The sequence below is a fragment of the Solanum pennellii genome, chromosome 3 (genome assembly GCF_001406875.1).
Source record: "Solanum pennellii chromosome 3, SPENNV200".
NCBI classification, from domain to species: domain Eukaryota; kingdom Viridiplantae; phylum Streptophyta; class Magnoliopsida; order Solanales; family Solanaceae; genus Solanum; species Solanum pennellii.
In genome coordinates this window covers 63,636,475-63,661,179 of record NC_028639.1, presented here as the reverse complement: position 1 = coordinate 63,661,179, position 24,705 = coordinate 63,636,475, and the positions used below count along the sequence as shown (strand labels likewise).

The window sequence follows — 24,705 nt, the reverse complement described above, 5'->3', positions numbered from 1 at the left end:
AACAAAAGAGGACAGAAGTTACCAAATTCACTGCAGTTGTGGTTACTGTTTTGAGAGCCAAGTAAGATGGTGCTCCTTTTTGTTACTCTCATAAATTATTAAGGTAGAACATACAAGGCATGCAAGGAAGGGTAAGAGGTGGGGAGGAGATAAGTCTGTCGATGTTGCCTCTTTTTCGCTACCATTTGTTCTTTTTTTGTGAGGAGGGGTTAGAGGGAGAGAAAGAGTAAGACATTTGCTTTACGTGTATAACGTTGTAAGTATAACAGTCATGTTTCTCCACGTTGCTCTTTTCAGGAAGCAATTATGGAGGACTTGTCTGAATTAGTGATTATATGCATCAAGTAATTCTGATATTAGAATTTAGACCAGAAATCATATACAAGGAAAGCACCATAGAAGACAAAGGAGATATGTAGGCATATGTACTATGCCAAGGTTGTCCACCAAACAACCCAAGTCAGAGAGTAGTCAATTCAAATATAGTGCTTACCTTGAGCAAACTCCAAAAGTGTACAAGTATGAGAGCAGAAGTGTCAGGTTCCTAACAGAGAGGTTATCTTCATTCTGATACTCATCCTAAATAAAACATAAAAGTTACTAAAAATTGCTGTCGATGTTATATGAGACGAGGCAAGTAATCAATGCTTTTAAATACTACTGCATATAACACAACAATTTTTTTTTGAGAAAATATCAGAACATACTACACCGACAAAAAGAAGATTAACTGCTCCTTAGATAAAAATTACTTCTCCTTTTATTCAAATGTAAGTGTTCAATCCATAAAATTACCACTTTTTTATGTGTCAATACCTCAAAACATTTAGCCATAGATGCCAGAAGTTTGGCGCCAAAGTCCATCCCAACCAAACATGCCATGCCAGCAACAAAAGCAGCAAAAACTGCTGCATACCTTTTATATAGAAAGTAAAAGAAATATGTGTGAGTGCATATAATTATGCATTAGATAGAAACTTCAAGTATACCAGCTATGACAGAAACACACCAACACTAGAGGATAGTAAACTAACACTAACAACTAGCTAGTTAGTCATCGACGGTCTTCAAGTTCAAGTGTTAGAAAAGGAAATATATGGTGGATGACAGAACTCAAAGAAGGTGCATACTCCAATAAGCCATCCACTTATGATATTTACTAATCTACAACCAGTCATCACATAAGCAAATTAATATTACCCAAAGCATAATGAAAGAGAACACTATCGTATAACCATTTTTTTGAGAATGATAACTTTTTTTCCCTATTTATCCACAGGGTATACTACATCAAAGTAGCCCCCCTTCCAAAAGTATTACAAACTAGACTGACTCCATCTGTGCTTTTTGTCACAAATAGTCTATAACATCAAAAAGTTCTTCTGCCTGTACTAAAACTTTCTGTTTACACCAAAAATAATAAAGAGCTATACAACTCATCTTGAAATTCTGCAAATTGTCAATAATCGTATTTCCATTGGACACCAACTATGCTAATGGCTCAAAAGTGGTAGCCGAGGAAGGAAGAATTCTAGATTTTAAAAAAGACGATAAAAGTGTGTAGCTGGAATGACCTTTACTTGAGTCTATGCGCCATGTAAAGGAAAGCAAGGAAAACTCTTTGGAAAGAGCTGGCTAATTTTTTTGAGAAGGTAAATAATTTTATATTGTGGGAACCTTGCATACAATCCATGTACCAAAAAAGAGGACCTACACCATAATATGGTTCTCAACAAAAGAGGTCCAATCCTCTACAAATAGAGGGACCTCAAAAGTACACCAAAAGAAAACTAAGGCAAAAAACTACTTTGCAAATTGAAAAAAACTTGCTCCACTCCTTCAAAAGCCCTTTTATTTCTCTCTTTCCAAATGACCCACATGATTGCTAAGGGGGGCACTCTCCATGCACATGGTCTTTCTTCTCTCTCATAAGAGTCCAACCTTGCAAGGCCTCCTTCACAGAGGTCGGCATCACCCACTGCATCCCAAACAAATTAAAGGGCCACCCTCCATAATCTATTAGCCACTTTACAATGCAATAGCAGATGATCTACATGCTCACCCTCACTCCTGCACATAAAGCACCAATTGACATGGGTTCTCTGCTTCCTTGGGTTTTCCGCTGTTAAAATCATGCTCATTGTCACCAATAAGGAGCTAGCTGCTATTTGAGGATTGGTTTCATATGGCCTTCTCCAAAAGATATCTCGTGGATATCAGATGGCCTTTTTCCAAAGATGTTGGCATATCCTAAGGGATGCATCTTTAAAACCTAGGAACAGTTTCATCAAGAAGGCAGAATGAAGAGAAGTTCAAATGCTACATTTATTACTCCCAATCCCAAGAAGAAAGGAGCAGTGGAAATAAAAGATTCCAGGCCTATAAGCCAGCAGGAGAAAATGATTTCAAAGGTGCTTACAGAAAGATTGGAAGTGGTTATTAGCAAGCTTGTACGTGTTATAAAAGAACTTACTAAGATTAATATACTAAAAGAAAGAAAATTGAGGAAGTAATATATTTCAAATATGTATATACGTATCTATATGTACAATGGCTATTTATAGCCATGAGTTTAATACACATATGTATAACTTGGCCACCTTATTGGCCAATTGATGATATTCTACATTTCTACTAATGGGAGAGTTCCACATGGCATGCATAATTGATTTGCATACCATTTACAAGTGATGCAATACTTTTAAAGGTTAGGGGCCACGTGGCACCAAAAAATACTTTACAACACTCCCCCTTGGATGTCTATGTAAAAGAAAAGTACATAGACATACATAATACGCATTACTTGCTGCCTCATTAAAAACCTTTCTAGGTTGTCCCACTGCGTTTTCCTAGAAAGGTTTTTAATGAGGCAGCAAGTAATGCGTATTATGTATGTCTATGTACTTTTCTTTTACATAGATATCCAAGGGGGAGTGTTGTAAAGTATTTTTTTGGTGCCACGTGGCCCCCAGCATTTAAAAGTATAGCATCACTTGTAAATGGTATGCAAATCAATTATGCATGCCATGTGGAACTCTCCCATTAGTAGAATATCATCACGGCCAATAAGGAGGCCAAGTTATACATATGTGTATTAAACTCATGGCTATAAATAGTCATTGTACATATAGATACGTATATACATATTTGAAATATATTACTTTCTCAATTTCTTTCTTTTAGTATATTAATCTTAGTAAGTTCTTTCAAGTAAACAAAACGCATTTATCAAAGGGAAGCTATTGGCCAACGCTGTGCTGGTTGCTAATAAGTGTTTAGACCATTATCAGAAGGGGGGAAATCTGGGGTTGTATGTAAATAAGATATGGAGAAAGCTTTCGACAGTGTTAAGTGGGATTTCCTCAAGATTATTGATTCCATGGGTTTGGAGCATAATGGATACAATTAATCAAGTATTGTATCTCCACTGTCAGAATATTTATTATTCCCAGTGGCTTGCGTGAAGATTACTTCCCTACACATAAGGATTTAAGATAAAACAATCCACTTTCACCATACATGTTCATTCTGTCCTTGGAATCTTAAGGTCTAATGCTAAGGAAGGATACAGAAGTTAAGTAGGTAGAAGGTTTTAACATTCAAGGCAGAAATGCCAACAAAGTTGAAGTCCCTCATATCCTTTACACTGACGAATTTTTGGTGTTTTGTACTACAGAGTGCAGAGGAGGAGCAAGTGCAACTACTTCATCTGAAAGCAATTATTCTAGCTTTTCAAGCTATTTGCATGTGCATTGGCAAAGAATAGCATCTTTTCTGTTAATGCAGACCCCGTTATCCACAAGCTGGCTACAACATTATTTTGTAAAGTTGAGAGTTTCCCTATAACATATCTTGGAAAGCCTTTTTGGGTGCAAATTTAAAAGATGCTTATGTGTGGCAAGGGGTGATAGAGAAGTGTGAAAGAAAATTGGCACCCTAGAAGAAGTAGTTCATCTCATTTAGAGGCAGGTTGAACTTGATTAATAGTGTAATCGATGAAATCCCCACACATATAATGTCTATATTTCCCACGCCCAAGAGTGTGGAAAGGAAATTGGACAGAATAAGAAGAAATTCCTGTGGGAGGGAAATCAGGACCAGAAGCAGATCCATTAGACAAAAGTATTATTAATAGAAACAAGAAATCTGAAGGCTTGAGGGCAAAAAATTCTGCAGCTACAAAATAGGAATCTAATACTGAAAGGAGGTTTATGATAACGGTAATGATCAATGGAAAGATGTTGTGTCTGAAAATATGGAAGAATTGAGTGGTGCACGAATATTGTAAGAGGAGCCTATGGTGTTTAAGCTGGAAACACATCAGGAGCCTCTGGAAGAGATCTTTGACTGTGTAAGCAGAAAATTGGCAATGGAAGAAACTGAAAATGTCGACCAATATGTGGTTAGATGATATTCCATTGAAAGAACAGTTCCCAGACCTGTAAGCAATCAGTACAAACCAATACAGCACTGTGGAAGACTGTTATTCTAATGGAGGGTGGAATCTGTTCCTGGAAGAAATTTATATGATTGGAAGTCGAAGACATGAATAACTTTTTCAGTAATTGGAAACTATCTCCATCGATCATCCATAAGTTACTTAATATGAAGGAAGTTTCAAAAGGATGGCAAGTTCAATGCCAAACCGTGCTATAAAAATCTCCTGGGAAGTACAGGAGTCACTCAAAATGGTTGACCACGGAGGACTATCTGAAAGACAATTTGCTACACCAAGAGTTGCTTGCTTCACATTCATTGTTAGGCATGAAACCTGCCTAACTCATGACAATTTGCAGAAAAGAGGTTTCACCGTCTGCAGTAGATACCTCCTTTGTGAAGAAGCAGTTGAATTTCTCCATTGTGCTTTTACTAGACATATCTGGACCATGTTTCCTACCATTTTTGGTGTTCACTGGGTCATGCCAGGATGCATAAAACTTCTCCAATGCAGCTGGTACACAACAGCCTACATCAAATGGTACCAGGCATTACTGGACTGCTATCCCTGCTTGGCTGCTTGCTTTTTCTGTTCACTTGGATGGAAAGGACATGGGTATTTTGAGGACAAGGAGGACAGTATTCAACAGGTCAAATCTAGGTGCTTGAAAAATATGAACCTATGGTATAGGAAGGCTCCTGTATCTGATTTTCTATCGATATTAGATCTTTTGTGCTCCTTCAATATTTAGAAGGATGTTCCCCTTTCTTATGTACTTTTTGGAGTACCTAATAAGATTCTCTACCCCCATAAAAGAAAGATAATACAGCATTGACTCAAGGGGTACTAGAAAAAGTGCCAACAGGTAAATTTTTTTGCCTCTCAAAACATCAAATAAGAATTCTCTGATTTGCAGATTAAGGTCCACCTTCAATAAAATGCTTTGAGAAACAAAATACTGATTAGCATTACTGTCACTCAAAAATTGTTCCACTTAGCTTCTGTGAAACCCTTGTTAGGAAACAAACATCTTGAAGCAACGTTAGCGGGTTAGACAGAAGATTTTTCTGAACTTGGTAACTTCGTGAGTTAGACAATAGATATTGCAAGAAAATAAGCTAACACCAGTTCCAGATTCAAATTAACTGTTGTCTCTAGAGAAATTATTCAAAAATAAGTTTTCTGTAGAAAATTAGACTGGATAAATTGTCTTCAGATAAGACGAGGTAAATTCTTACTGTTCATTGCCACGCGGACCTCTAGAACATGATGCCAGAACCTCATCATTGATAATCTGAGAACCAAAGGTGCGACCAACAGTCTGCCAAGGGGGAAACGATAATTTTAGGCGTTAATCCAAGTTGATTTTTAATTTACAACAATAGAATAAGAAAACAAATATTTTTGAGGTATAGTCACATTGGTCAGAAAAGGTATGCTGTGGTGATCAAGAAACTAATAAACAAATCTCAATATGTAAGAGCAATGAAATTAAAAGCGCGCCGCGCAGATACCATCTGCCACTTCGCATGACCAAAGGCGAGGCCCATGTCTCAGTGGGCCCTTCTATTTTTTTTAAAAAAAAACTTCAGTTTAAAAAAGGGGTCCTTATAAATTATTAAAAGAGTCTGTCCCAGTTCCCAACTTCCCTAGACTACAATTAACGGGAAGTCACAGAGTTTCTAAATGGCAAAAAAAGAAGAAGATGAAGTATTATAAGAAGGCTTGCGGCACAAAAAAAAAATCTGTTCTTCTTCCTCTTCCTCTGGCAGAACAAGGCAACAAGCAGCAAGCAAATACACAGGTATCTTCCTTCTCTTATTGTTTTACTTCTTAGTTTTTTACTGATTTCATAAATTGTTGATGCTTCAATATTTCATACTCCTTTTTATCTTTGTAGAAAATTTTAAAATAAATAGAAATATGGGACACTTGTCCTTGATTGTGGAGATTTTGTTGCGAAGATACAGCTTTATGGAGGAGGTACATAGCTGAGAAATATGGCCTACAGAGCAATTGGATAACTGAAGAGGTGAATGGTACCTTTGGGTGCTCAGTATGGAAAACTATCAGGAGAATGTGGACTGAGTTCAATGCGCAGGTGACTTTCATAGTGGGGAATGGCCTGAAGATCAGTTTCCGGAATGAGATCTGGTTAGGCGATGTGAAAATGAAGATACTCTTTCCTGACTTGTACATTATTAGCCTACAACAGAATGTCACGATAGCGCAGATGTGGAGTCCTCAAGGCTGGAACCTTATGTTTAGAAGGGCTCTAAATGATTGGGAGGTTGAAAGAGTAACAGACCTACTTCAGGCCTTGAAACCGTTCCTTGGCATCAACGCAGAGCCCGACAAACCAGTTTGGAAATTGCATAGCAGGGGAGTTTTTACAGTGAAGTCCTGTTACTGGGAAAGGAACATCAACCATTTTTTGACGACAGTTTGGCCCTGGAAATTAATATGCAAGATTAAGATCCCTTTAAAAATTGCTTGCTTCACTTGGTTGGTAATTAGAAGAGCTTGTCTACCCACAAAGTGCTATAAAGAAGAGGTATACAGATCTGCTCGAGGTGCTATATGTGTGAACAAGACACTGAAGTAAATGGCCATTTATTTTTGCATTGTAGGATGGTTACAGATCTGCGGAACATGTTCATTTGTATGCTCGAGGTTGATTGGACAATGCCCAAAACCACTTTTGAGGTACTAACACAATGGCAAGGAATTGGGAAGAGAGGATCAAAGGAAGATAGGTGGAAAAATGTACCTGCTTGCATTTGGTGGAGACTACGAAAAGAAAGGAACGGAAGGTGCTTTGAAGGGAGGACTAGCAGTTCCCAGATGATCAAGATGAGATGTCTTAGCCTTTTGTTATTTTGGTGTAAGCAAGATTTAGTGGGGGAAGTAGACAGTATAGTGGAGTTTATAGGCCAACTGTAAATTTTTAACTTTTTTTGGATTTGAGAATGATGGCACCCCCTGGGGGTTTGTAAATCCCTCCTTATCAATTCCTTGATGAGCTCTTTTCTGTGAATACAAAGTTACCTATTTCAAAAAAAATAATTAACACCTGTAAATTGTAATAGGATAATAACAAAGATATATAACCACAGTGGTGGACCCCATATATATATAGTTGTTGTATTTAATTATTTGCTTGCATGCAAAATTCTTTATATATTTTTTTTTGTATCAGCTTAAAAGTAATAAAGAACCTGTCCAGTGTCCCCTTTTTTTGTTCTTGTTGTGTATTATTATTTATTATTTAGAAATTATAACTGCTATATTATAACTTCTTTTTTATCCTGGTTGGAACTATACCTACTTGAAGGACCCTGACGACACTACAAGAGTCACGTGCAATTTTTGTGGAAAAACCACCACGGGGGGGATTAATCGGGCAAAACAACATTTGATCGGAAACATTAGGAATGCAGCGATGTGTAAAAAATACCCAGAGGAGGCTAGAGAGAAATTGAAAAATTACATGGAGGAGAAAAAAATAAGAAAGGAAGTCTATGTTAACGAGTTTCCCGAATTTGATGAGTTTGAATATCAAGACAATGTTGGTGGAGAAGATGAAGTCCAAGAGATCAATCATAAGAAAAGAGGTGGAAGAAGTTTTCCTAGTGGCTCTAATAAGAAACTGGCCAAAGGAAAGGGACCTATGGATATATTTCTACAAAAGCGTGGAACACTTAGGCAAACAAATATCAAAGACTCGTGCGATAAAGAAGCAAGAGCAATGACGATTCAAAAAGTAGCTAGCTTCTTTTATGACAATGGGATCCCATTCAATGCAGCAAATGAGGCTGTCGGAAGGTATGGTTCAAACTTGAAGCGTCCAAGCTACCATGAATTAAGAGTTTCATTACTTAGGAAGGAAGTTGAGTTGACCAATGAGATTATAAACAGACATAGAAAAGAATGGGTGAAGTATGAAACTTCCATTATGGCAGATGGTTGGACAGATAGAAAACAGAGAACTTTGATAAAGTTTTTGGTGAATTCTCCACATGGAACAGTGTTTATTGAGTCAATTGATGCTTCCTCACTTGTCAAGACCCGAGAGAAGTTATGTGAATTGCTAGATAGATATGTGGAACGCGTTGTAGAACAGTAAGTGGTTCAAATTGTAAGTGATAGCAACTGTGTTGGCTGGTAAGAATTTATGCTTTAAAAATCTAAGTTTATGTTTTACTTTCTAATATCAATCAAAGTTTTGATTTCTAAATTTTAACATATCTATTTACCCTTTTTTTCTATAGGAGAACTGTTACAGAGAAAAAGACCATACATATTTTGGATGTCATGTGCAGTTCACTGTATAAATCTTATGTTAGAAGACATAGGGAAGATTCCTATCATCAAGAAGGCCGCTCCAAAAAGCAATTGCCCTTGTTGGTTTCATTTATGGACACTTAGGAGTCTTAAATATGATGAGAGATTTCACTAAAAAGAAAAGAGTTGGTGAAATGTGGGATTACTCGATTTGCTACGAGTTCTCTGACTTTGCAACGGTTGCATTGTCAAAAAACAAATCTGCGAGCAATGTTTACATCTGTCAAATGGGTGATTAGTAGGTGGGCTAAGTTACCAAGGGGGAAAACTTATGAAGTCGTGGATAGAACTAAGGAGTCTATTGCAAAGGCATTTGAAGGGAAGACTATTGATGAAAGATGGCAATGCCAATTGCATCATCCATTACATGCTGTTGGACATTATTTAAATCCAGTGTTCTTCTTTCAAAATCCAGCTACTGAGAATTGTCAAAAAATAACAAAAATGAGTTGTATGCTTGTATTGAAAAATTGGTTCCAAGCACTGAAGTACAAGATAAGATCATATCAGAGATACCATTGTACACAAGAGCTGAACAACAATTTGGCCTTCCTATTGCAAAAAGCACTAGAACGAAAAGATCTCCAGGTAAGTGAATACAATAACATTAAAATTCTTAATGATTTAGTTTATGTTTAGAAGTTTACTTAATATTTCTTACTTAGTACTGAGGTAATAACTTGTACATAATGATGTCTACATAACACTTTTTACAATTGAATGGTGGAATTTATATAGTAATTCAGCTCCCAATCTCCAAAAATTAGCCATTAGAATTTTGGGTTTAACGGCTAGTTCTGCTGGATGTGAGCGTAACTGGAGTGTGTTTGAGCATGTAAGTACTAAGTACTCGTAGTGTACATCATATAATTAATTTTTCTTTGCATAGTTAATCAATTAGACTAATTTACTAACACTAACCAATGCTACAGATCCATACCAAAAAAAGAAACAGATTGGAGCATCAAAGATTGAATGATCTAGTGTTTGTTAAGTATAACCGTGCTTTAAAAGCTCGTTATGACTTACGGAGTGTCATCGATCCAATATCGTTGGATAACATTGATCATAGTAATGAATGGTTGGTGGGGAAGATGGGTATTAATATGGAAGCAGAAGATGAATCGGTATTTGGTGATGACAACTTAACTTGGGGTGATGTTTCAAGAGCGTCGGGCAGTGAGGATGTGTTGACATACACAAAGCGATAAAAGAGATAGTCAGAAGTTATTACAACTAATGCCTCTAGCACCCGAGCTCCACGTATTGACATAGAAGATGAGGTTGATTCAGATGAGTCAGGGGAAGAAGACATTGAAGGCTATAAATCTAGTGATACTGATACCAATGAGAATCACCCTATTGAGGAAGATGATATGGAAGAATATTATTTTAGTGATTAGAAAAGTAGAATATATAAAAACATATATTTTGATAAACCAATCTTCATTATAAGCACTATATATTTACTATTTTTGTGTCTATTATGTTCTATAAGTGTGTGTGTGTGTGTGTGTATATATATATATATATTAAAAATTCTTCATAGTGCGCTTTTATTTACTGAAGCCCATGCTTCGCGCTTTAAGCTCCATCAGGGCTTTAGCGCTTTTTTGTGCTTTTGACAACACGAGTACAAGACAAGTATTCCTGAAAAGTAAGTATAAGTATTTAAAGATATCTGAACATTACGGCTATAAGTGATAACAGTAAAAACGACAGAAAGCAATGTAAATGGTCTTGGTATTCTCAATGCTGAATCACACAAATTAACATTCTTAAGATCCAACTTTCAAATTGCTGATTGCACTTAGACAAGTCACAAACAATTGTATCAAAACTACAGAGTCAATAAAGTAGTAGGGGCAAAAAATAAGAATCATAATCTGAAACCTCAAGAAATACACCAACAAAAGGTATTTCAATATAAATTACTAGCTTGAATCATAGAAACAATCAAAAGAAACATTATTGTGGACAGTGCATTAGGTGATTTTCAGATAAAAAATCAGTCAGAATATTGGATGAGAACAAGTCGCATACCTGGTAGATCGTGGAAATTTCACTTGTGATCGATTCCACGTTAGCCTCGGACATCCTATTCAGAAGACCTGAAAGAAATTGATTCTTTTAATGGTCCTCAGGTGCAAAAAAAATAGATCATTTTGCAAAACAAAAAAAAAGGTTTCCAAAGTCCAGCAAAATGAATGCAACTGTTACAAATTTAATACCTCTTAGTCGTCGACGAATTTGAGCGAACTCTTCCGAATCATTTCCCAAGCATGACCTCAGGCGAGGAGCAACATATATTGCATTTTCTTTGGCAGCAGATCTAGCTGCTGCCTTCACATCTGTACAGTATGAAGTGCTCTCAGCTTTCTGCTCTTCCTCTTGATTGTAATCTTCTCCTTGCACTTCTTTATTATATCTTTTCTCTTTAGATCTTTCATTTGAGGAGCTCGTATCACGCTTTCGAGGTGCTTCTCCAACAAGTTGTGTATTTTCATCCTCAAAAGAATCCAGAAGTGAAGGAATTCCCTCAAATAAATTATTCATATCATCATGATCCCCAAGTAATTTCCCTCTCTTCACCTTGAGCTTCTTCGCAAGCTTCCTTTCCAAAGCCAGATCCTCATCTGCTGAGATATCCTGTCCACGCATTTCAGTTGCAAGAAGCTCTTCAAACTTTGTCTTCTTTCTTTTCATCTTTTTTGACTCTTTTTGTTTTGCCTGTAAATCTGTGTCGACATGCTCAACATAGCTAACACATGAAGGATCAAACTTTCCATCCTCAGAAACCAGTTTACCATCTAAAACTTCAACCACTGTCTTTTTTTTCAGTTTCTTGTGTGAAGGGTCAGTATCAGTACCCTCCAGAGATTCGTTCAGTTGACTGTTACAGTCAACTACAAAAGGAATTCCTTCAAGTAACATATCGATATCATCATCTCCTCGCAATTTCTCATTCTTCACCTTGAGTTTCTTAGCGAGTTTCCCCTCCAATCTCAGATCTACGTCCGCAGAGATAGCGTCTCCCTCCTTTTCCATTTTAAGATACTCCATAAACATTGTCTTTGAATTTTTACTTGAGACATGTTTCCTTTTCAAACTCGTATTTTCCACCTTAGAAGAATCCAACCGTGGAGAAGTGTCCAAGTCTTTCTTTGAATTTAAGGAGTGTAAATGTTCATGCCTTTGTACTTGGCTATCCTTCTGTGAATGCACTGTCTGTGTTGGTTTTGAATTTGGCAACATTCTCCGGGCTTTTTGTGTTTGCTACAACCAAGTGTCAGGAGAGAAAATCATGTCAAGTTAAATTTATGTGCTTTATCATGAGTGGTAATAGCTAGACCTTATGCCAAAAACAAAAGTATCTGCTTAAATAAAATCTGCCACAGTAATTAGCCTTATCAAATGATGTTGGTTGGTTATACGTGAACATTATCATTAATTAGAACCCTTTCCCAAAAGAAAAGCTTTTTACATCTATCATCATTCACATCTTCCTAAACTGTTGGAAACAAAATTTGATGGAAAAAAAAGCTTTTATTACATGGACAGTAATGACTGGCCAGATTAGATAAGCTGAAGCAGGTGAGCTCACGCTCATATTGCGGTTAGGATACTTAACATGATCTTTCTACATTGCTACTCCTACAACTCAAAACTGAAGCTCTAACAGCCAAACTAAAAGTAAAACATGCCCAAATTTGATTCTTTTCATGCAATTCATGCTAGATTGTACATACAGATAAACTAAAAATCAGATATAAAGAGAAAAGTAAACCAATTACTTGATGTTGGATCCATGAATCAAACTTCTTATGTTTTTTAGCCTTCCGAGCTTCTTTTCTACTTTCTTTACGAGACTTTTTCTTCTCTGTATCACCAAAAAAAAAAAAGAACACTGGGAATAAGTACAAAAACGGAAGGCTGTAACTATATTAACACAAGAAAACAGCCTTACCCATTATCAAATTCCGGAGTAGGGAGTTAGGGTTTTCTGTGTGAGCTTTGCAGCAAACGGGAGAGGGGCAGAAGCAGCAAAAGCCGTCGGCGGCCTTCGGAGTTAGGTTGGAACTTGAAAGTTAGATGAAAACACAATTGGCACTGGCTCTCAGCGGCTCGCTTTGAGTTCAACCGTATTTTTTAAGAGCTTTTATTTTACTGCTAATTATTATTATTATTAGAAGGAAAAATAATTAATAAGGATTAAAATTTGATTTCTTTCGGCCAATGAAATAGGCGCTTTTTTAAATAAATTGACATAACCAATTTATGCTAAAAGTATAATAGTGTTATTTTGTAAAGGGAAAAGCACTCATAAAAAAGACTCAATTTATGTCATTATCAAAAAATATATATATATATATTTATGTGATTATTTTTTAATAATAATTTCACAAAATTATTTTGACACATAATTAATTATAATTCAATTACGTTATCAATTTTTAATTAAAAAAATTAAATTAATTTTTTTATTAAATAAATTGAGTGACCAAATTATAATTGATCACATCATTAATTTTTTAATAAAAAAATCAGAACTCTGAATAAAATTTAAAAATAATTATATTTAATCTAAATTTAAGTGAAAGAGCAAATTTTTATAATTCGTAAATTTTGCAGAAAATCTTATCTAATTGTACTTTTCATTCTTTGTGTCTCATTTGACATCGTTGCGGTCAATAGAGATCGGTGAAGCTTAAATATGACTTCATTATGAAATGACCAGTGCCTGTTTGGATAGACTTAATAAAAGCAGTTTTAAAAAGTATTTTTGAAAGTGTTTAAATTTAATTTTAAAATAAGCAGTTATGCGTTTGAATAAAAGTGTTGAAGTTAAAAAAAAAGTTGTTGATGTGTTTGGCAAATAAGTACTATAAACAGCTTTTTAAATCAAAATGTCTTAAATACCCTTCAAGACATTTTGATTTAAAAAGCTGTTTATAGTACTTATTTGCCAAACACATCAACAACTTTTTTTTTAACTTCAACACTTTTTATCCAAACGCATAACTGCTTATTTTAAAATTAAATTTAAACACTTTCAAAAATACTTTTTAAAACTGCTTTTATTAAGTCTATCCAAACAGGCACTGGTCATTTCATAATGAAGTCATATTTAAGCTTCACCGGTCTCTATTGACGGCAACGATGTCAACGAGACACAAAAGTACAATTAGATAAGACTTTTTGCAACACTCACTCTACTATAAGACCGCTAAGAGGGATTCATTCACTTGAATTCCTGCTAGCACTAAAAAGTTATGAATCATAAAAAATTGCTCTTTAAATTTAAATTGAATAATTATTTTTAAATTTTATTTAGAGTTTTGAATTTTTTTGTTAAAAAATTGATGAGGTGACCAATTATAATTCGGTCACATCATGAATTTATTTAATAAAAGTAATTAATTTAATTTTTTTAAACTAAAAAATTGATAATGTAATCAAATTATAATTGGACATGTATTAAAAATAATTTTACAAAATTATCGTTAAAAAATAATGTATAAATAATTATTTTTTTTAATAATAATGACATAGATAAGCATTTTTAAAAGTGCTTTTTCCCTTGAAAAATAACCTTATTATATTTTTAGCATAAATTGCTTATGTCAATTTATTTAAAAAGCACGTAATTCATTGGCCGAAAGAAATCAAATTTTAATCCTTATTAATTTATATTTCATTCTAATAATAATAATAATTTGCAGTAAATAAAAGCTCTTAAAAATACGGTTGCACTCAAAGCGAGCCGCTGAGAATTAGTGTGCCAATTGTGTGTTCATCCAACTTTCAAGTTCCAACCTAACTCCGTAGGCCGCCGACGGCTTTTGCTGCTTCTGCCGCTCTCCCGTTTGCTGCAAAGCTCACACAGAAAATCCTAACTCCCGACTCCGGAATTTGATAATGGGTAAGGCTGTTTTCTTGTGTTAAATAGTTACAGCCTTTCGTTTTTGTACTTATTCCCAGTGTTTTTTTTGTGATACAGAGAAGAAAAAGTCTCGTAAAGAAAGTAGAAAAGAAGCTCGGAAGGCTAAAAAACATAAGAAGTTTGATTCATGGATCCAACATCAAGTAATTGGTTTACTTTTCTCTTTATATCTGATTTTTAGTTTATCTGTATGTACAATCTAGCATGAATTGCATGAAAAGAATCAAATTTGGGCATGTTTTACTTTTAGTTTGGCTGTTAGAGCTTCAGTTTTGAGTTGTAGGAGTAGCAATGTAGAAAGATAATGTTAAGTATCCTAACCGCAATATGAGCGTGAGCTCACCTGCTTTAGCTTATCTAATCTGGCCAGTCATTACTGTTCATGTAATAAAAGCTTTTTACCATTAGACTAAACCGTGGGGGCATTCGAGAGAATCACTTTTGTTTGATTACTTCCCTATATATTTCCAAGAAACACTTCCCTTTAAGTGAACAATTAGCAAATGTTCATCATTGGAGCTTTGCATCTAAATATCTCTACAGTGCAACTTCAGTATAGCAAAGAGTAGACTCATTAATGCCTACATATGTAGGCATTAATTAGTCTCTACTCTTTACTATGCTGAAGTTGCACTGTAGAGCTCACCCCTCTATAAAACATTCTTGTTGAGGTTAATCTATGTGGGTGTGTTGGTGGGTTGGGTGGATACAGAAATTAAATACCAGTCCCTTTTAACCACAACATTACAAAAACTTGGGCTACACCCTCCTCTAGTCCTCATACAGATTATTGATAATAACAATATTGCTATTTTAGTGTCCTTCCAGCAACAAATTTAAGTAGAGTACACATCATTATTTAACATTTTTCTAACCCAGATATCAAAGAAAAGGAACGCGATTAGTTTCTAAGATCACTTCAGGTCCTAGGCTTTTTATTAGTTAGTCAGTTTTTACCTGACCACCTTGTTCAGCATAGAAACTGGTGCTCTCAAGAATAATACCAACTTCATTCCCAGCTGCTGCACTTTCCAAGAACTCACTTCCAGTGTAGATAGCTTTTATCTCACTCTCATGATCCTGAATTCAGAAATTCAGAAGTAAAACTCTGATGTGAGCACTTTGTTACCATCTCAACAAAAATAATGTGAGCACCAAGTGTTTGGTACTAGAAAAATGTTTTCTTGGAAAATAAATGAATTTTTACTTACTTTCTAGTGTTTATATGCAACTAAAAAAGATATTTTCCAGGAGCATTATATATAATCTAGGAAAACATTGTGGGGATGGGAGTTTGGGGGTGGCGGGGGTTCGGATGGTCAAGGAGGAGTTGGGGGCCATTGGGGAGTGGGGAGAGAAAATAGCTTGGAAGGCCACTATGAAACTTGTTATCCCAACTTCCACCAGGGAAGTCATTTTCTTCCTTTTTAAGGAACTTGGTTTCCTAGAAAAAATGTTTTCCAAAATATTTTGACAAGCCAAACATGAAAAATTGGAAAACATTCATTCCATACCAGACACACCTTAAATAATGATAAGTATAATTTTACAGCTGCTGAGACAGCCATTTAGGTTGGGAGAAAATAAAAGAAAGAAGTTAAGGAAAACATATCAGACTACAGGTCAGAAAGATAAATTGGCAGGAAATCCCAGCAAAGAGAACAAATATTAATGAACAATTGAGCAAGGATGAAAGCATGGTTAATGAAAGGCTAAGAGTGATTAGTTTGTTAACTTAGGGAAAGAAGAGGATGGGGAAGGGAAAGAAGGTTTTTGTCCTTGGCTTGAGAAATTGTCATTCAACGCAGATGAAATACAAACGACAACATATAATCATTGAAGCAAGCAACAAATACAAGAAGCCGCTAGTTTTCTAAGGAAGACGAATCAGCAACCTGAGACCAAGTGAACTTGAAAGTATCATTTGTTGCAGCGACCCCTTTCTTGTGCAATGCTGCAGTAGCGTCAGCATCCATGGCAATAGCACCACCGGCATTCTGTCAAGTATAAGTTCAAAACATAATGAGGTGTAAGCAAATATCATTAACTTGTAAAGGTAAATTTAATAATATAATACTTGACTGATGACAACTACTGATGCAACCTGGAAAAATGAGTACAATTTAGCACCTCACTTCATAAGGTGCTTCTCAGCTGTAACCCATTTACTTCCCGCAGCCATTTAAAAAACAACATTTCCACTACTTCTTTCCAGTGTTACAAAGAATAGGTACCATTTCCATGGTAACTCAATCTACCACACTATACATCGCATGTCACCTAAACTCTTAAGTGGTCCATGAGGCTTCATTCTATTGGGAACATGTCCATGTCAAATTCATCCATTTGCATAGCTTCTAAGCTTTTTTTATGACAGTGAGTTCTGCTGTAGCTTGTGTATCTCAAATATCTATTCAGGCATCTGCTTCCTCCCATCATCATAAGAGCCAAATAACCGGCAAGACTTGGACACATGGGAAGAAATAACCAAATATATTTAAATTTACTGACATTTAAACCCTAATCTCCGAGGTTTGCATGCACTTCATTGATCACTAGGTCAAACCTATAGGTGCAAGCTTAAGCCTCTAAACTTACTAATATTTTTTAGTACTACTAAACTTGATTTCCCAAGGAACTATTTATTTTCCAGAGAAAATACTCAATTTTGACATGGCCCCAATTTGGTGAACATAAGAATAATCTCTGGCGTCAATTAATTTCTTCAGCCCTCACTATTCAGAATTTCATAACAATCAAGCTTAAAATGCCCCAAGAAAATTACGTGTGCCTAGATGAAACACTTCCCAACAGCTCAAACAGCAAAGCGGAAATTAACCTAGTTGGGGAGGAGATGAAAAAACAAAAGCAACAAAGAGAACCTTGCTCTGAGCATTTCTTGATCTTTCCCTGGCAGCATCCATAGCAACATTAAAACCATCAACATCAACAACCAAGCCTCGTTCCTCTGCCATTAACTGAGACAAAAAGGTTTAATTTGTTTTCATCACTGAGAAATGAATTAACCGGTTAAAGCACTATTTACCTGGGTCAAATCTAATGGAAATCCATAAGTGTCCCACAAGACAAAAGCCTCCTGCACATCACAAGAGAAGTAAGAAGAAGAATTAAAGACAGATGAGATACCAAGTCGTCCAGAGCTAACAAAAGAAATTTGGATTTTGAAGTGCATGAAAGGTACAATAATGAATATCTAAAGCAGAAAAAGAATTGCACAGTTACTGGACTAAATTTGATAAGTTGAAATCAATCACATGAAAACTGACTAATAACAACATTCCATCTATTTGCCTGCAGTTAAGACTACCCATTTTTCTGTTTTTTTGGAAGAGTATTTATTTTATGAAAATTGAAATTTAATCTTTATACGGATGCCAACGGTGTCATATCATAGGCCTCTGCTCAATAGGTGAATGTGAAGCGCACACAGAAAATGAGCAATATGCAGCCAAATACTAGTGAAGAAAAAATTAAGAAGATAAATACCTTTAAAGTAGAAATATTGTTTTATGAAGACCATAAGGTATGTAAAGCAGAATACAAGAGAAGAGAAGAAAACCTATAAATTGAATCATGTTGATAGAATGAGTGAATGACAACATTTAATGTTTATCTTATGCATTAGTAGCTAGCCATGAGCTAAATAAACATCTTTACTTCTGGAATCAAATACTAGCATCTTATTGATTAAAAAGTTTTAGGTGCTATATACAAAATATTCCCGATTTCATTGGAAGTGCAGTTGATAAATTTCAACACCATAATTCTGCCAAATCCTTATGGATGACCGTTTGACCCAATTTAAGTCTTCAATACAATCCAAACTGATGCCATAATATTCTTCTTGATCACAACTCACGTCCTGTTTGTTTTCCCAGGTCTTGAGGAAATAACAAAAGTGAAGCTTCATTACTTCTATGTTATAATAACAGACACGGTTGAGAAACTGCATGTAACCTATACAAACTAATCTGTACGACATCCCGCACCTGAAATACCAGCTAAGGTCGTATAACAAGCTGAAATTTTACTCATAAGTTTCAATTGAATGTCCACATTTCCTTCTAGATCAATGGTTTTCTATACAAAGGGGACTTCTTAAATAACTTATGTTCCATGCAAAGTACCATCAGACCCACAGTTATTCCCATCAGTATAACTTCTGTCTATTCTATTCAAGAAAAACAAAAAAAGAAGAGACATTATGGTTCTACATGTACCTCACTAAATACAACACAACCCAAATCAATTTGAATTAGAGGCACTGGACACTAACTGGGATTTGAGATGATCTGAGTATTAAGTATAAATTAAGAGCACAAATAAGATATTGAATTAGAAGGAATTTGGCTGATTTCTCCGTCACAAGTTGTAAATGGACAGTATGCTTGCCTGACCACTAAATTGCTTTCCTTGAACCTCTTGAGCTGCCTTCTTAAATTTCTCGATTCCCTGAAGAAAGAAGTTGGATAAAAAGAGAAAAAAATTAGAAGACAAAACAATAGCAAAATAAGTAATCATTCTCCTCCAATCAGGAGCAAACAAGGAGCAAGAACCGCTCCATCAGAAGTCATGAGCCACCCAATTTTGTCAAATACAGTTGTAAGAGAGAATCATATCATTAAGCTGAGCATATAGACAAGAAAAGGTTTAGATGTGAAGAAGACAGGTAGTTTAACAATTCCATTACTCGTGTCAACAAAGCACTGAACACAGGTGTAACAAAATTGTAACAGAATGAAAATAGTTCTACAGAATTGATATTCCCCGGGAAGCTCACAAAATCGTTACAAATTTCAGTTGAATGCTAATTATATTTCTTTCATTTAGTATTAAGCCATCACCTATACAGTTATCAATATGCAGAGAAGTGTTCCAACAGTATCAGTGGTAATAGCGCCTTCAACTCAATCCTATTAGCAAATTGTTTATCATGGAGTTAGTATTACATATGATTTTCCTCAAATAGCTATCAGGATAATATCTGCATACTTCCATTATCTCAGGAAAGAGAAAATTAACAGCAAAGAATCACCAATATAAGAAGACAGCATCTACAGGCTCAATAACTGTTTTGGACAGTTGATATGCAGAATACAAATTACAGTATTTCTTTTTCTTTTTTTTTTTGAAACAGGTAACTTTGTATATTACTACAACCAGAACATAGGCAATACTGAGGCATATTTGCAATAAGATCATCGGATCCAGCTATCTGAACCTAAATTGAGTCTAGTACATCAATGAGGGGGATAGTGTCATTGGAGTATAATTGAGTACACCAAAAACACAGAAGCAACAAACAATTAAACTTGACTTTTTGCAAGCTATTTCCTATACTATCAAAACATCTGGAGTTTCTAGACTTGATTCCTTTCTTATATTACAAAGAAGCTTACATGCAGCAATGTCCTTCCAAAGCTAGTTTCTTCATCAGCAATGATATCCCTTATATGTGTCTCACGCAACTTCAGCTCTGGGAAGACATCACCCATAACTTCTACCACCACCTTCACAAGGCTACTCTCAACATAAAGCAGAGTGTAAATAATACATTGATCTCTAGAGAGGATATAGCACAGAACTGCTAAATATCAAATAAACCCTTTTTTGTAGGCCCAAAAGATAATGAGACTGGCAAATTTCGAAGTACTTCCGCATACCTGCTGAAAAATCCTTGTTGCGCTTTCAAAACCTCTGTACCATAGCGCACTGCTCGACGTAGAATGCGTCTGAGGACATATTCACGGCCTTCATTCCCTGCAAAACAAGAAAATGTGAACATTAGACTTACCAAAGAACAAAACCAGACACTGCTATTTGGCCTAAAACGTTGTAAACTGTCAGAAGCTCCTTGAAAATACTAGAATCCATACTTCTCTACCAAGCATGGAAAGTCATAGAACCCAAATTTCAAATTAAAATGGATGCACATCATTATAACAGAACGTGTAGGTTTCAAGTAACAGCGGGTGAAGGAAATAGGAGAAAGTATTAGACAACAAATTCACCAGACACAAACTGTAAAATACAAACCATCTTGAAACAAAAAGTGACTGCAAACTCATTCATTATACAAGATTTGAATCTCCACAACAAAACAAACACCAATAAGATTATACATATAATGAATGTTATCACACCAAAAAACTTTTACACGTAATCAAAACTTTTGACACCATAACATAGTACTAATGTAGGGGGTCAACCAAAACAGGAGAGAAACGATTTTGAACAACCCTAAGCACTAGCTGATGGACCAGACTAACAAGAATCTACCTGGGCAAGAACCATCAGCAATGGCAAAAGAGAGAGTTCGAATGTGGTCAGCAACAACTCTATAGGCCATATCAATATTGTCCACATCATCAGCTCCAACTTTGCCAGAGTACGGACGAGCTCCAGTTGCCTATTAAAAGATTGAAATATCAATTTAGGAGAATAAGTTAGATAAGTATAGCAAAACGAAAATTTCAGTAACACAATTCAGGCTCAGGACCAAGCAGTTCAGGACGAGTTTTTTTTCTAATCTGGTATAACGCAGGACTTCAAAACCACCCGTCAAAAAGTCAACGGAGGCTCTTCCCCACTTTGCTTCCTACATGAATCGAATCCCAATTTCTTAACTAGAAGTTGAGTGCTCTTGCCAGTAGCCATTATTTTACAGAAAATTCGCCTCGATAATCCTAAAATTTCTGTTTAAGCTAATTTTGTAAATGAAAAGTAAAATACTATGGAAAATAATGTATCAACCACTTTAAAGTGGTTACACAACATTTTTCAAAATAAATGTAGAGATTTTACAATTTTTAGAATTTTCTTTAAAGCATTACTTGAATAAGTATTTACATCAGGGCCACTGAATCCCTAAAAATCCTATTTGCGCGAGAAATAATATGGAAAATAAAACTCAATAAAGAGGAATTAGAATAACGTCAGTCATGACATAAATGGGTGAATTCATGAAAGGCCATCATAGAAATAGTCCGTTTACAGTTTACTCAAAGCAATGAGGAAATGTATATGCTAGGTGGCTCAAGAGAACTGCAAATCAATAAAATCGAATTTCAAAAAGATAACATGTTCATATTACCTTTTGTATAGCATCAAATATGGGTAAGAACACATCAGTATCATAATTGCTCATCTTGTTCTGGAGGATAGAGGTTAGTCTTTCAAAACCCATTCCAGTATCAACATGCTTAGCTGGAAGAGGTTTCAAAGAACCATCAGCTTCCCTATTAAACTGCAAAAGACAGACAAGAGTTAAAACAAAGCTTCCCAATGAGAAACAAAAACTTGGGAGATAATAGTACCTGAATAAAGACAAGGTTCCATATCTCAATCACAGTGGGATCATCATTATTAACAAATGATGCAGCATCACGATTCCCGATTCTATCGAAGTGTATTTCGGTGCAGGGTCCGCAAGGTCCAGTATCACCCATCTCCCAAAAGTTGTCCTACTCCAAGCACAAAGTGTAATGAAAAAATCTGAACTTAGCTCAAAGTAATTAAATCATTTGTACAAGAAAGGAAGTTCTCATGTCAACATACTGGAAGACAATTCTCATTGATTGGAAGCGTTCCTTAAGAACAATGGTTATTGTAGATCAATTACTCAAAACCTTTAAAAAACATCTAATTCATATGACTAATACAGCTTATAGAAATTTGAGTTGCTTCTTTTTTTTCTTTTCTTTAACGAGGGAATTTTTTCTTTCAAATTCCACAGGTCAATGGTTATTGTACATCAATTACTCAAAACCTCTAAAAACATCTAATTCAAAAATTTGAGTTGCTTCTTTTTTTTTTCTTTTTTTTTTCTTTTCTTTAACGAGGCAATTTGTTATTTCAAATTCCATAACTCAACGAGTAACGCCCCCACCCCCCCACCCTTCTTCACCCTACTCCACCTAAATGATGAACACAACTTCTTACTTTCTAATCAGCAAAAAGGATACTTAATGTTTACAAGGCGAAAATGTTACTTATCATCGCCCTCAAAAGTTCATATGCTTTGATGAATATGATGCTCTTCTCCACTTGTGAATGATAAGTACCACAATTTTGCTTCTTTTATCAGCATAAAGGACACTTGCATTCTTATAAGGCAAAAATGACACTTACCACTGCCCTTACCTCACATCATCAAAAAATTTGTCCAAATTGAGAGGTCTTAAAAGTTGAACATGCTTCTAAAGATTTAATAAGATTCACCGGTTTCAAAAATACNAAATATCAAGTATACTAAGAAAATTACCTCATTGAAGATTCAGTTTTGAATTAACATAGCACCAAACAGAAAATGATGAATTTGAGCAAGATGACAAATTGGAGATACAGTGCGATAACATACTTTGCAGTCGAAAGGCAACACCCTGCTAGGAGGAAGGAACTTAAGCCATAGGTCTCTAGCTTCATTATCCGCTGGAAGGCCAGATTTTTCATCACCTCCAAAATAAGTGGCATAAATCCGTTCACTTGGCAGTTTATATACCTGGACAAAAACCATCAAACAAGGGGAAACACTTGAACAAGTCAGCATCCTACCATTTCTTGATCAAACAGCATATATGCAAGGAGCCCAACTGACTCTGAACAGGAACATTACTAACTATTAATGAGGATAAAACTTGCCTGGGTAAGTAGTTCCCAGGCCCATCCAATTGCCTCCTTCTTGAAATAATCCCCAAATGACCAATTACCAAGCATCTCAAAGAATGTGTGATGGTAAGTATCCTTACCAACATCATCAAGATCATTATGCTTGCCACCAGCACGAATACACTTCTGTGTATCGCAGGCACGCTTAAGTTTACTCAACGGACTATTTGGGTCAACAATACCCAAGAAAATAGGCTTAAACTGATTCATCCCTGCACGAAAATACAAACTTTATCTATTCAACCCCCAAAAAACAACAAAAACAACATTCCAAGTACTGTACAATAGTGAAGGAAAAACGAACCAGCATTAGCGAATAGAAGAGTAGGGTCATTATGAGGAACTACAGGACTGGATTGGACCTCTTTATGATCTTTCCCTTGGAAGAAGCTGATAAAGGTCTGCCGGACCTTATTGGCCGGCCAATCCAATACTTCCGGCTGAGAACCCATCGGCGTTGAAACAGAAAAGGTACGTGTGAAATTAAACAGCCGTCTACTCACCGCCGGCGACGGAGGAAGCAGCAAGGCGGCGGAAGAAGGAAGTGTGGTAGCTCTGTAGTAGTAGGGTAAAGCTAAGGCAATACAACGCCAAGTCGAGCCGTCAATTGAAACCCTCATCCATTCCTTCAAATATAAAATGATAAAATGCTTATATTCAGACGTGGTGTTGACACAGATGTAATTATAATATAAAATAAAAAAATGAATGTTACAAATTAACAACATTAATGTTTCCATTTTTTGCCAATTAATTCCAACATTTATTTTCAAAAAAAACATTATTGATAACTTTTTCTAGTTAAAAATTTTATTATTAAAGATTTTAAGAAAAAGAAATTCTAAGCCACATCGGGAATAAATTTGAAGAAGTGAGTCATTTATATGTGACTGGATATAGTCTTTTATTTTTAAAAGGAAGTTTTTATTAATTTCTCTATTGGTTATTCTTTTTAGTTTGAAAATAGATTTGATTTATTCAACTTATTAGAATTCATAGTAATTTTTTTTTATTCGTCAAAATTTATCCTATTCTCTACTGAAATTATTTTCTTTGGATTACAATGATTTTAGACTTTTAAGTATCATTCTCTCGTCTTACTATTTTATATCTTAAATATTTAAGAATGTTTTATAATTTAAAGCAGTATTAATTTAGGTCTATTTGTTGACTAATAGAAATGCTTTGAGTGGTAGCCCATTAGTCGTGACCTAATTGCTGATTTAGTTAAATGTATTCCAAGGGATTTTATAATAAGATTTTGTGATATTCTTTTAAGAAAAGAAGCACC

General features: G+C 35.4%; 1 protein-coding gene across 1 annotated transcript in view; it reads right to left on the bottom strand.

The window, feature by feature from the left end:
- Nucleotides 1-24,055, bottom strand: part of LOC107014350 (nucleolar MIF4G domain-containing protein 1 homolog) — a 28,670-nt gene extending 4,615 nt beyond the window's left edge. The window contains exons 1-18 of the mRNA XM_027915829.1: nt 23,719-24,055; nt 23,388-23,626; nt 23,107-23,247; nt 22,064-22,210; nt 21,841-21,993; nt 21,027-21,156; nt 20,411-20,507; nt 20,147-20,267; nt 19,140-19,199; nt 17,773-17,823; nt 17,609-17,704; nt 16,622-16,723; nt 15,684-15,806; nt 11,014-12,058; nt 10,826-10,893; nt 5,677-5,759; nt 817-916; nt 494-579 (exon numbers count right to left, since the gene is read on the bottom strand). Of these exons, the coding sequence (XP_027771630.1) occupies nt 494-579; nt 817-916; nt 5,677-5,759; nt 10,826-10,893; nt 11,014-12,058; nt 15,684-15,806; nt 16,622-16,723; nt 17,609-17,704; nt 17,773-17,823; nt 19,140-19,199; nt 20,147-20,267; nt 20,411-20,507; nt 21,027-21,156; nt 21,841-21,993; nt 22,064-22,210; nt 23,107-23,247; nt 23,388-23,626; nt 23,719-24,034 (3,158 nt within the window). The 5' untranslated portion in view covers nt 24,035-24,055. The remainder of the gene's footprint in view (nt 1-493; nt 580-816; nt 917-5,676; nt 5,760-10,825; nt 10,894-11,013; nt 12,059-15,683; nt 15,807-16,621; nt 16,724-17,608; nt 17,705-17,772; nt 17,824-19,139; nt 19,200-20,146; nt 20,268-20,410; nt 20,508-21,026; nt 21,157-21,840; nt 21,994-22,063; nt 22,211-23,106; nt 23,248-23,387; nt 23,627-23,718) is intronic.
- Between the last annotated feature and the right edge of the window lie 650 nt (nt 24,056-24,705).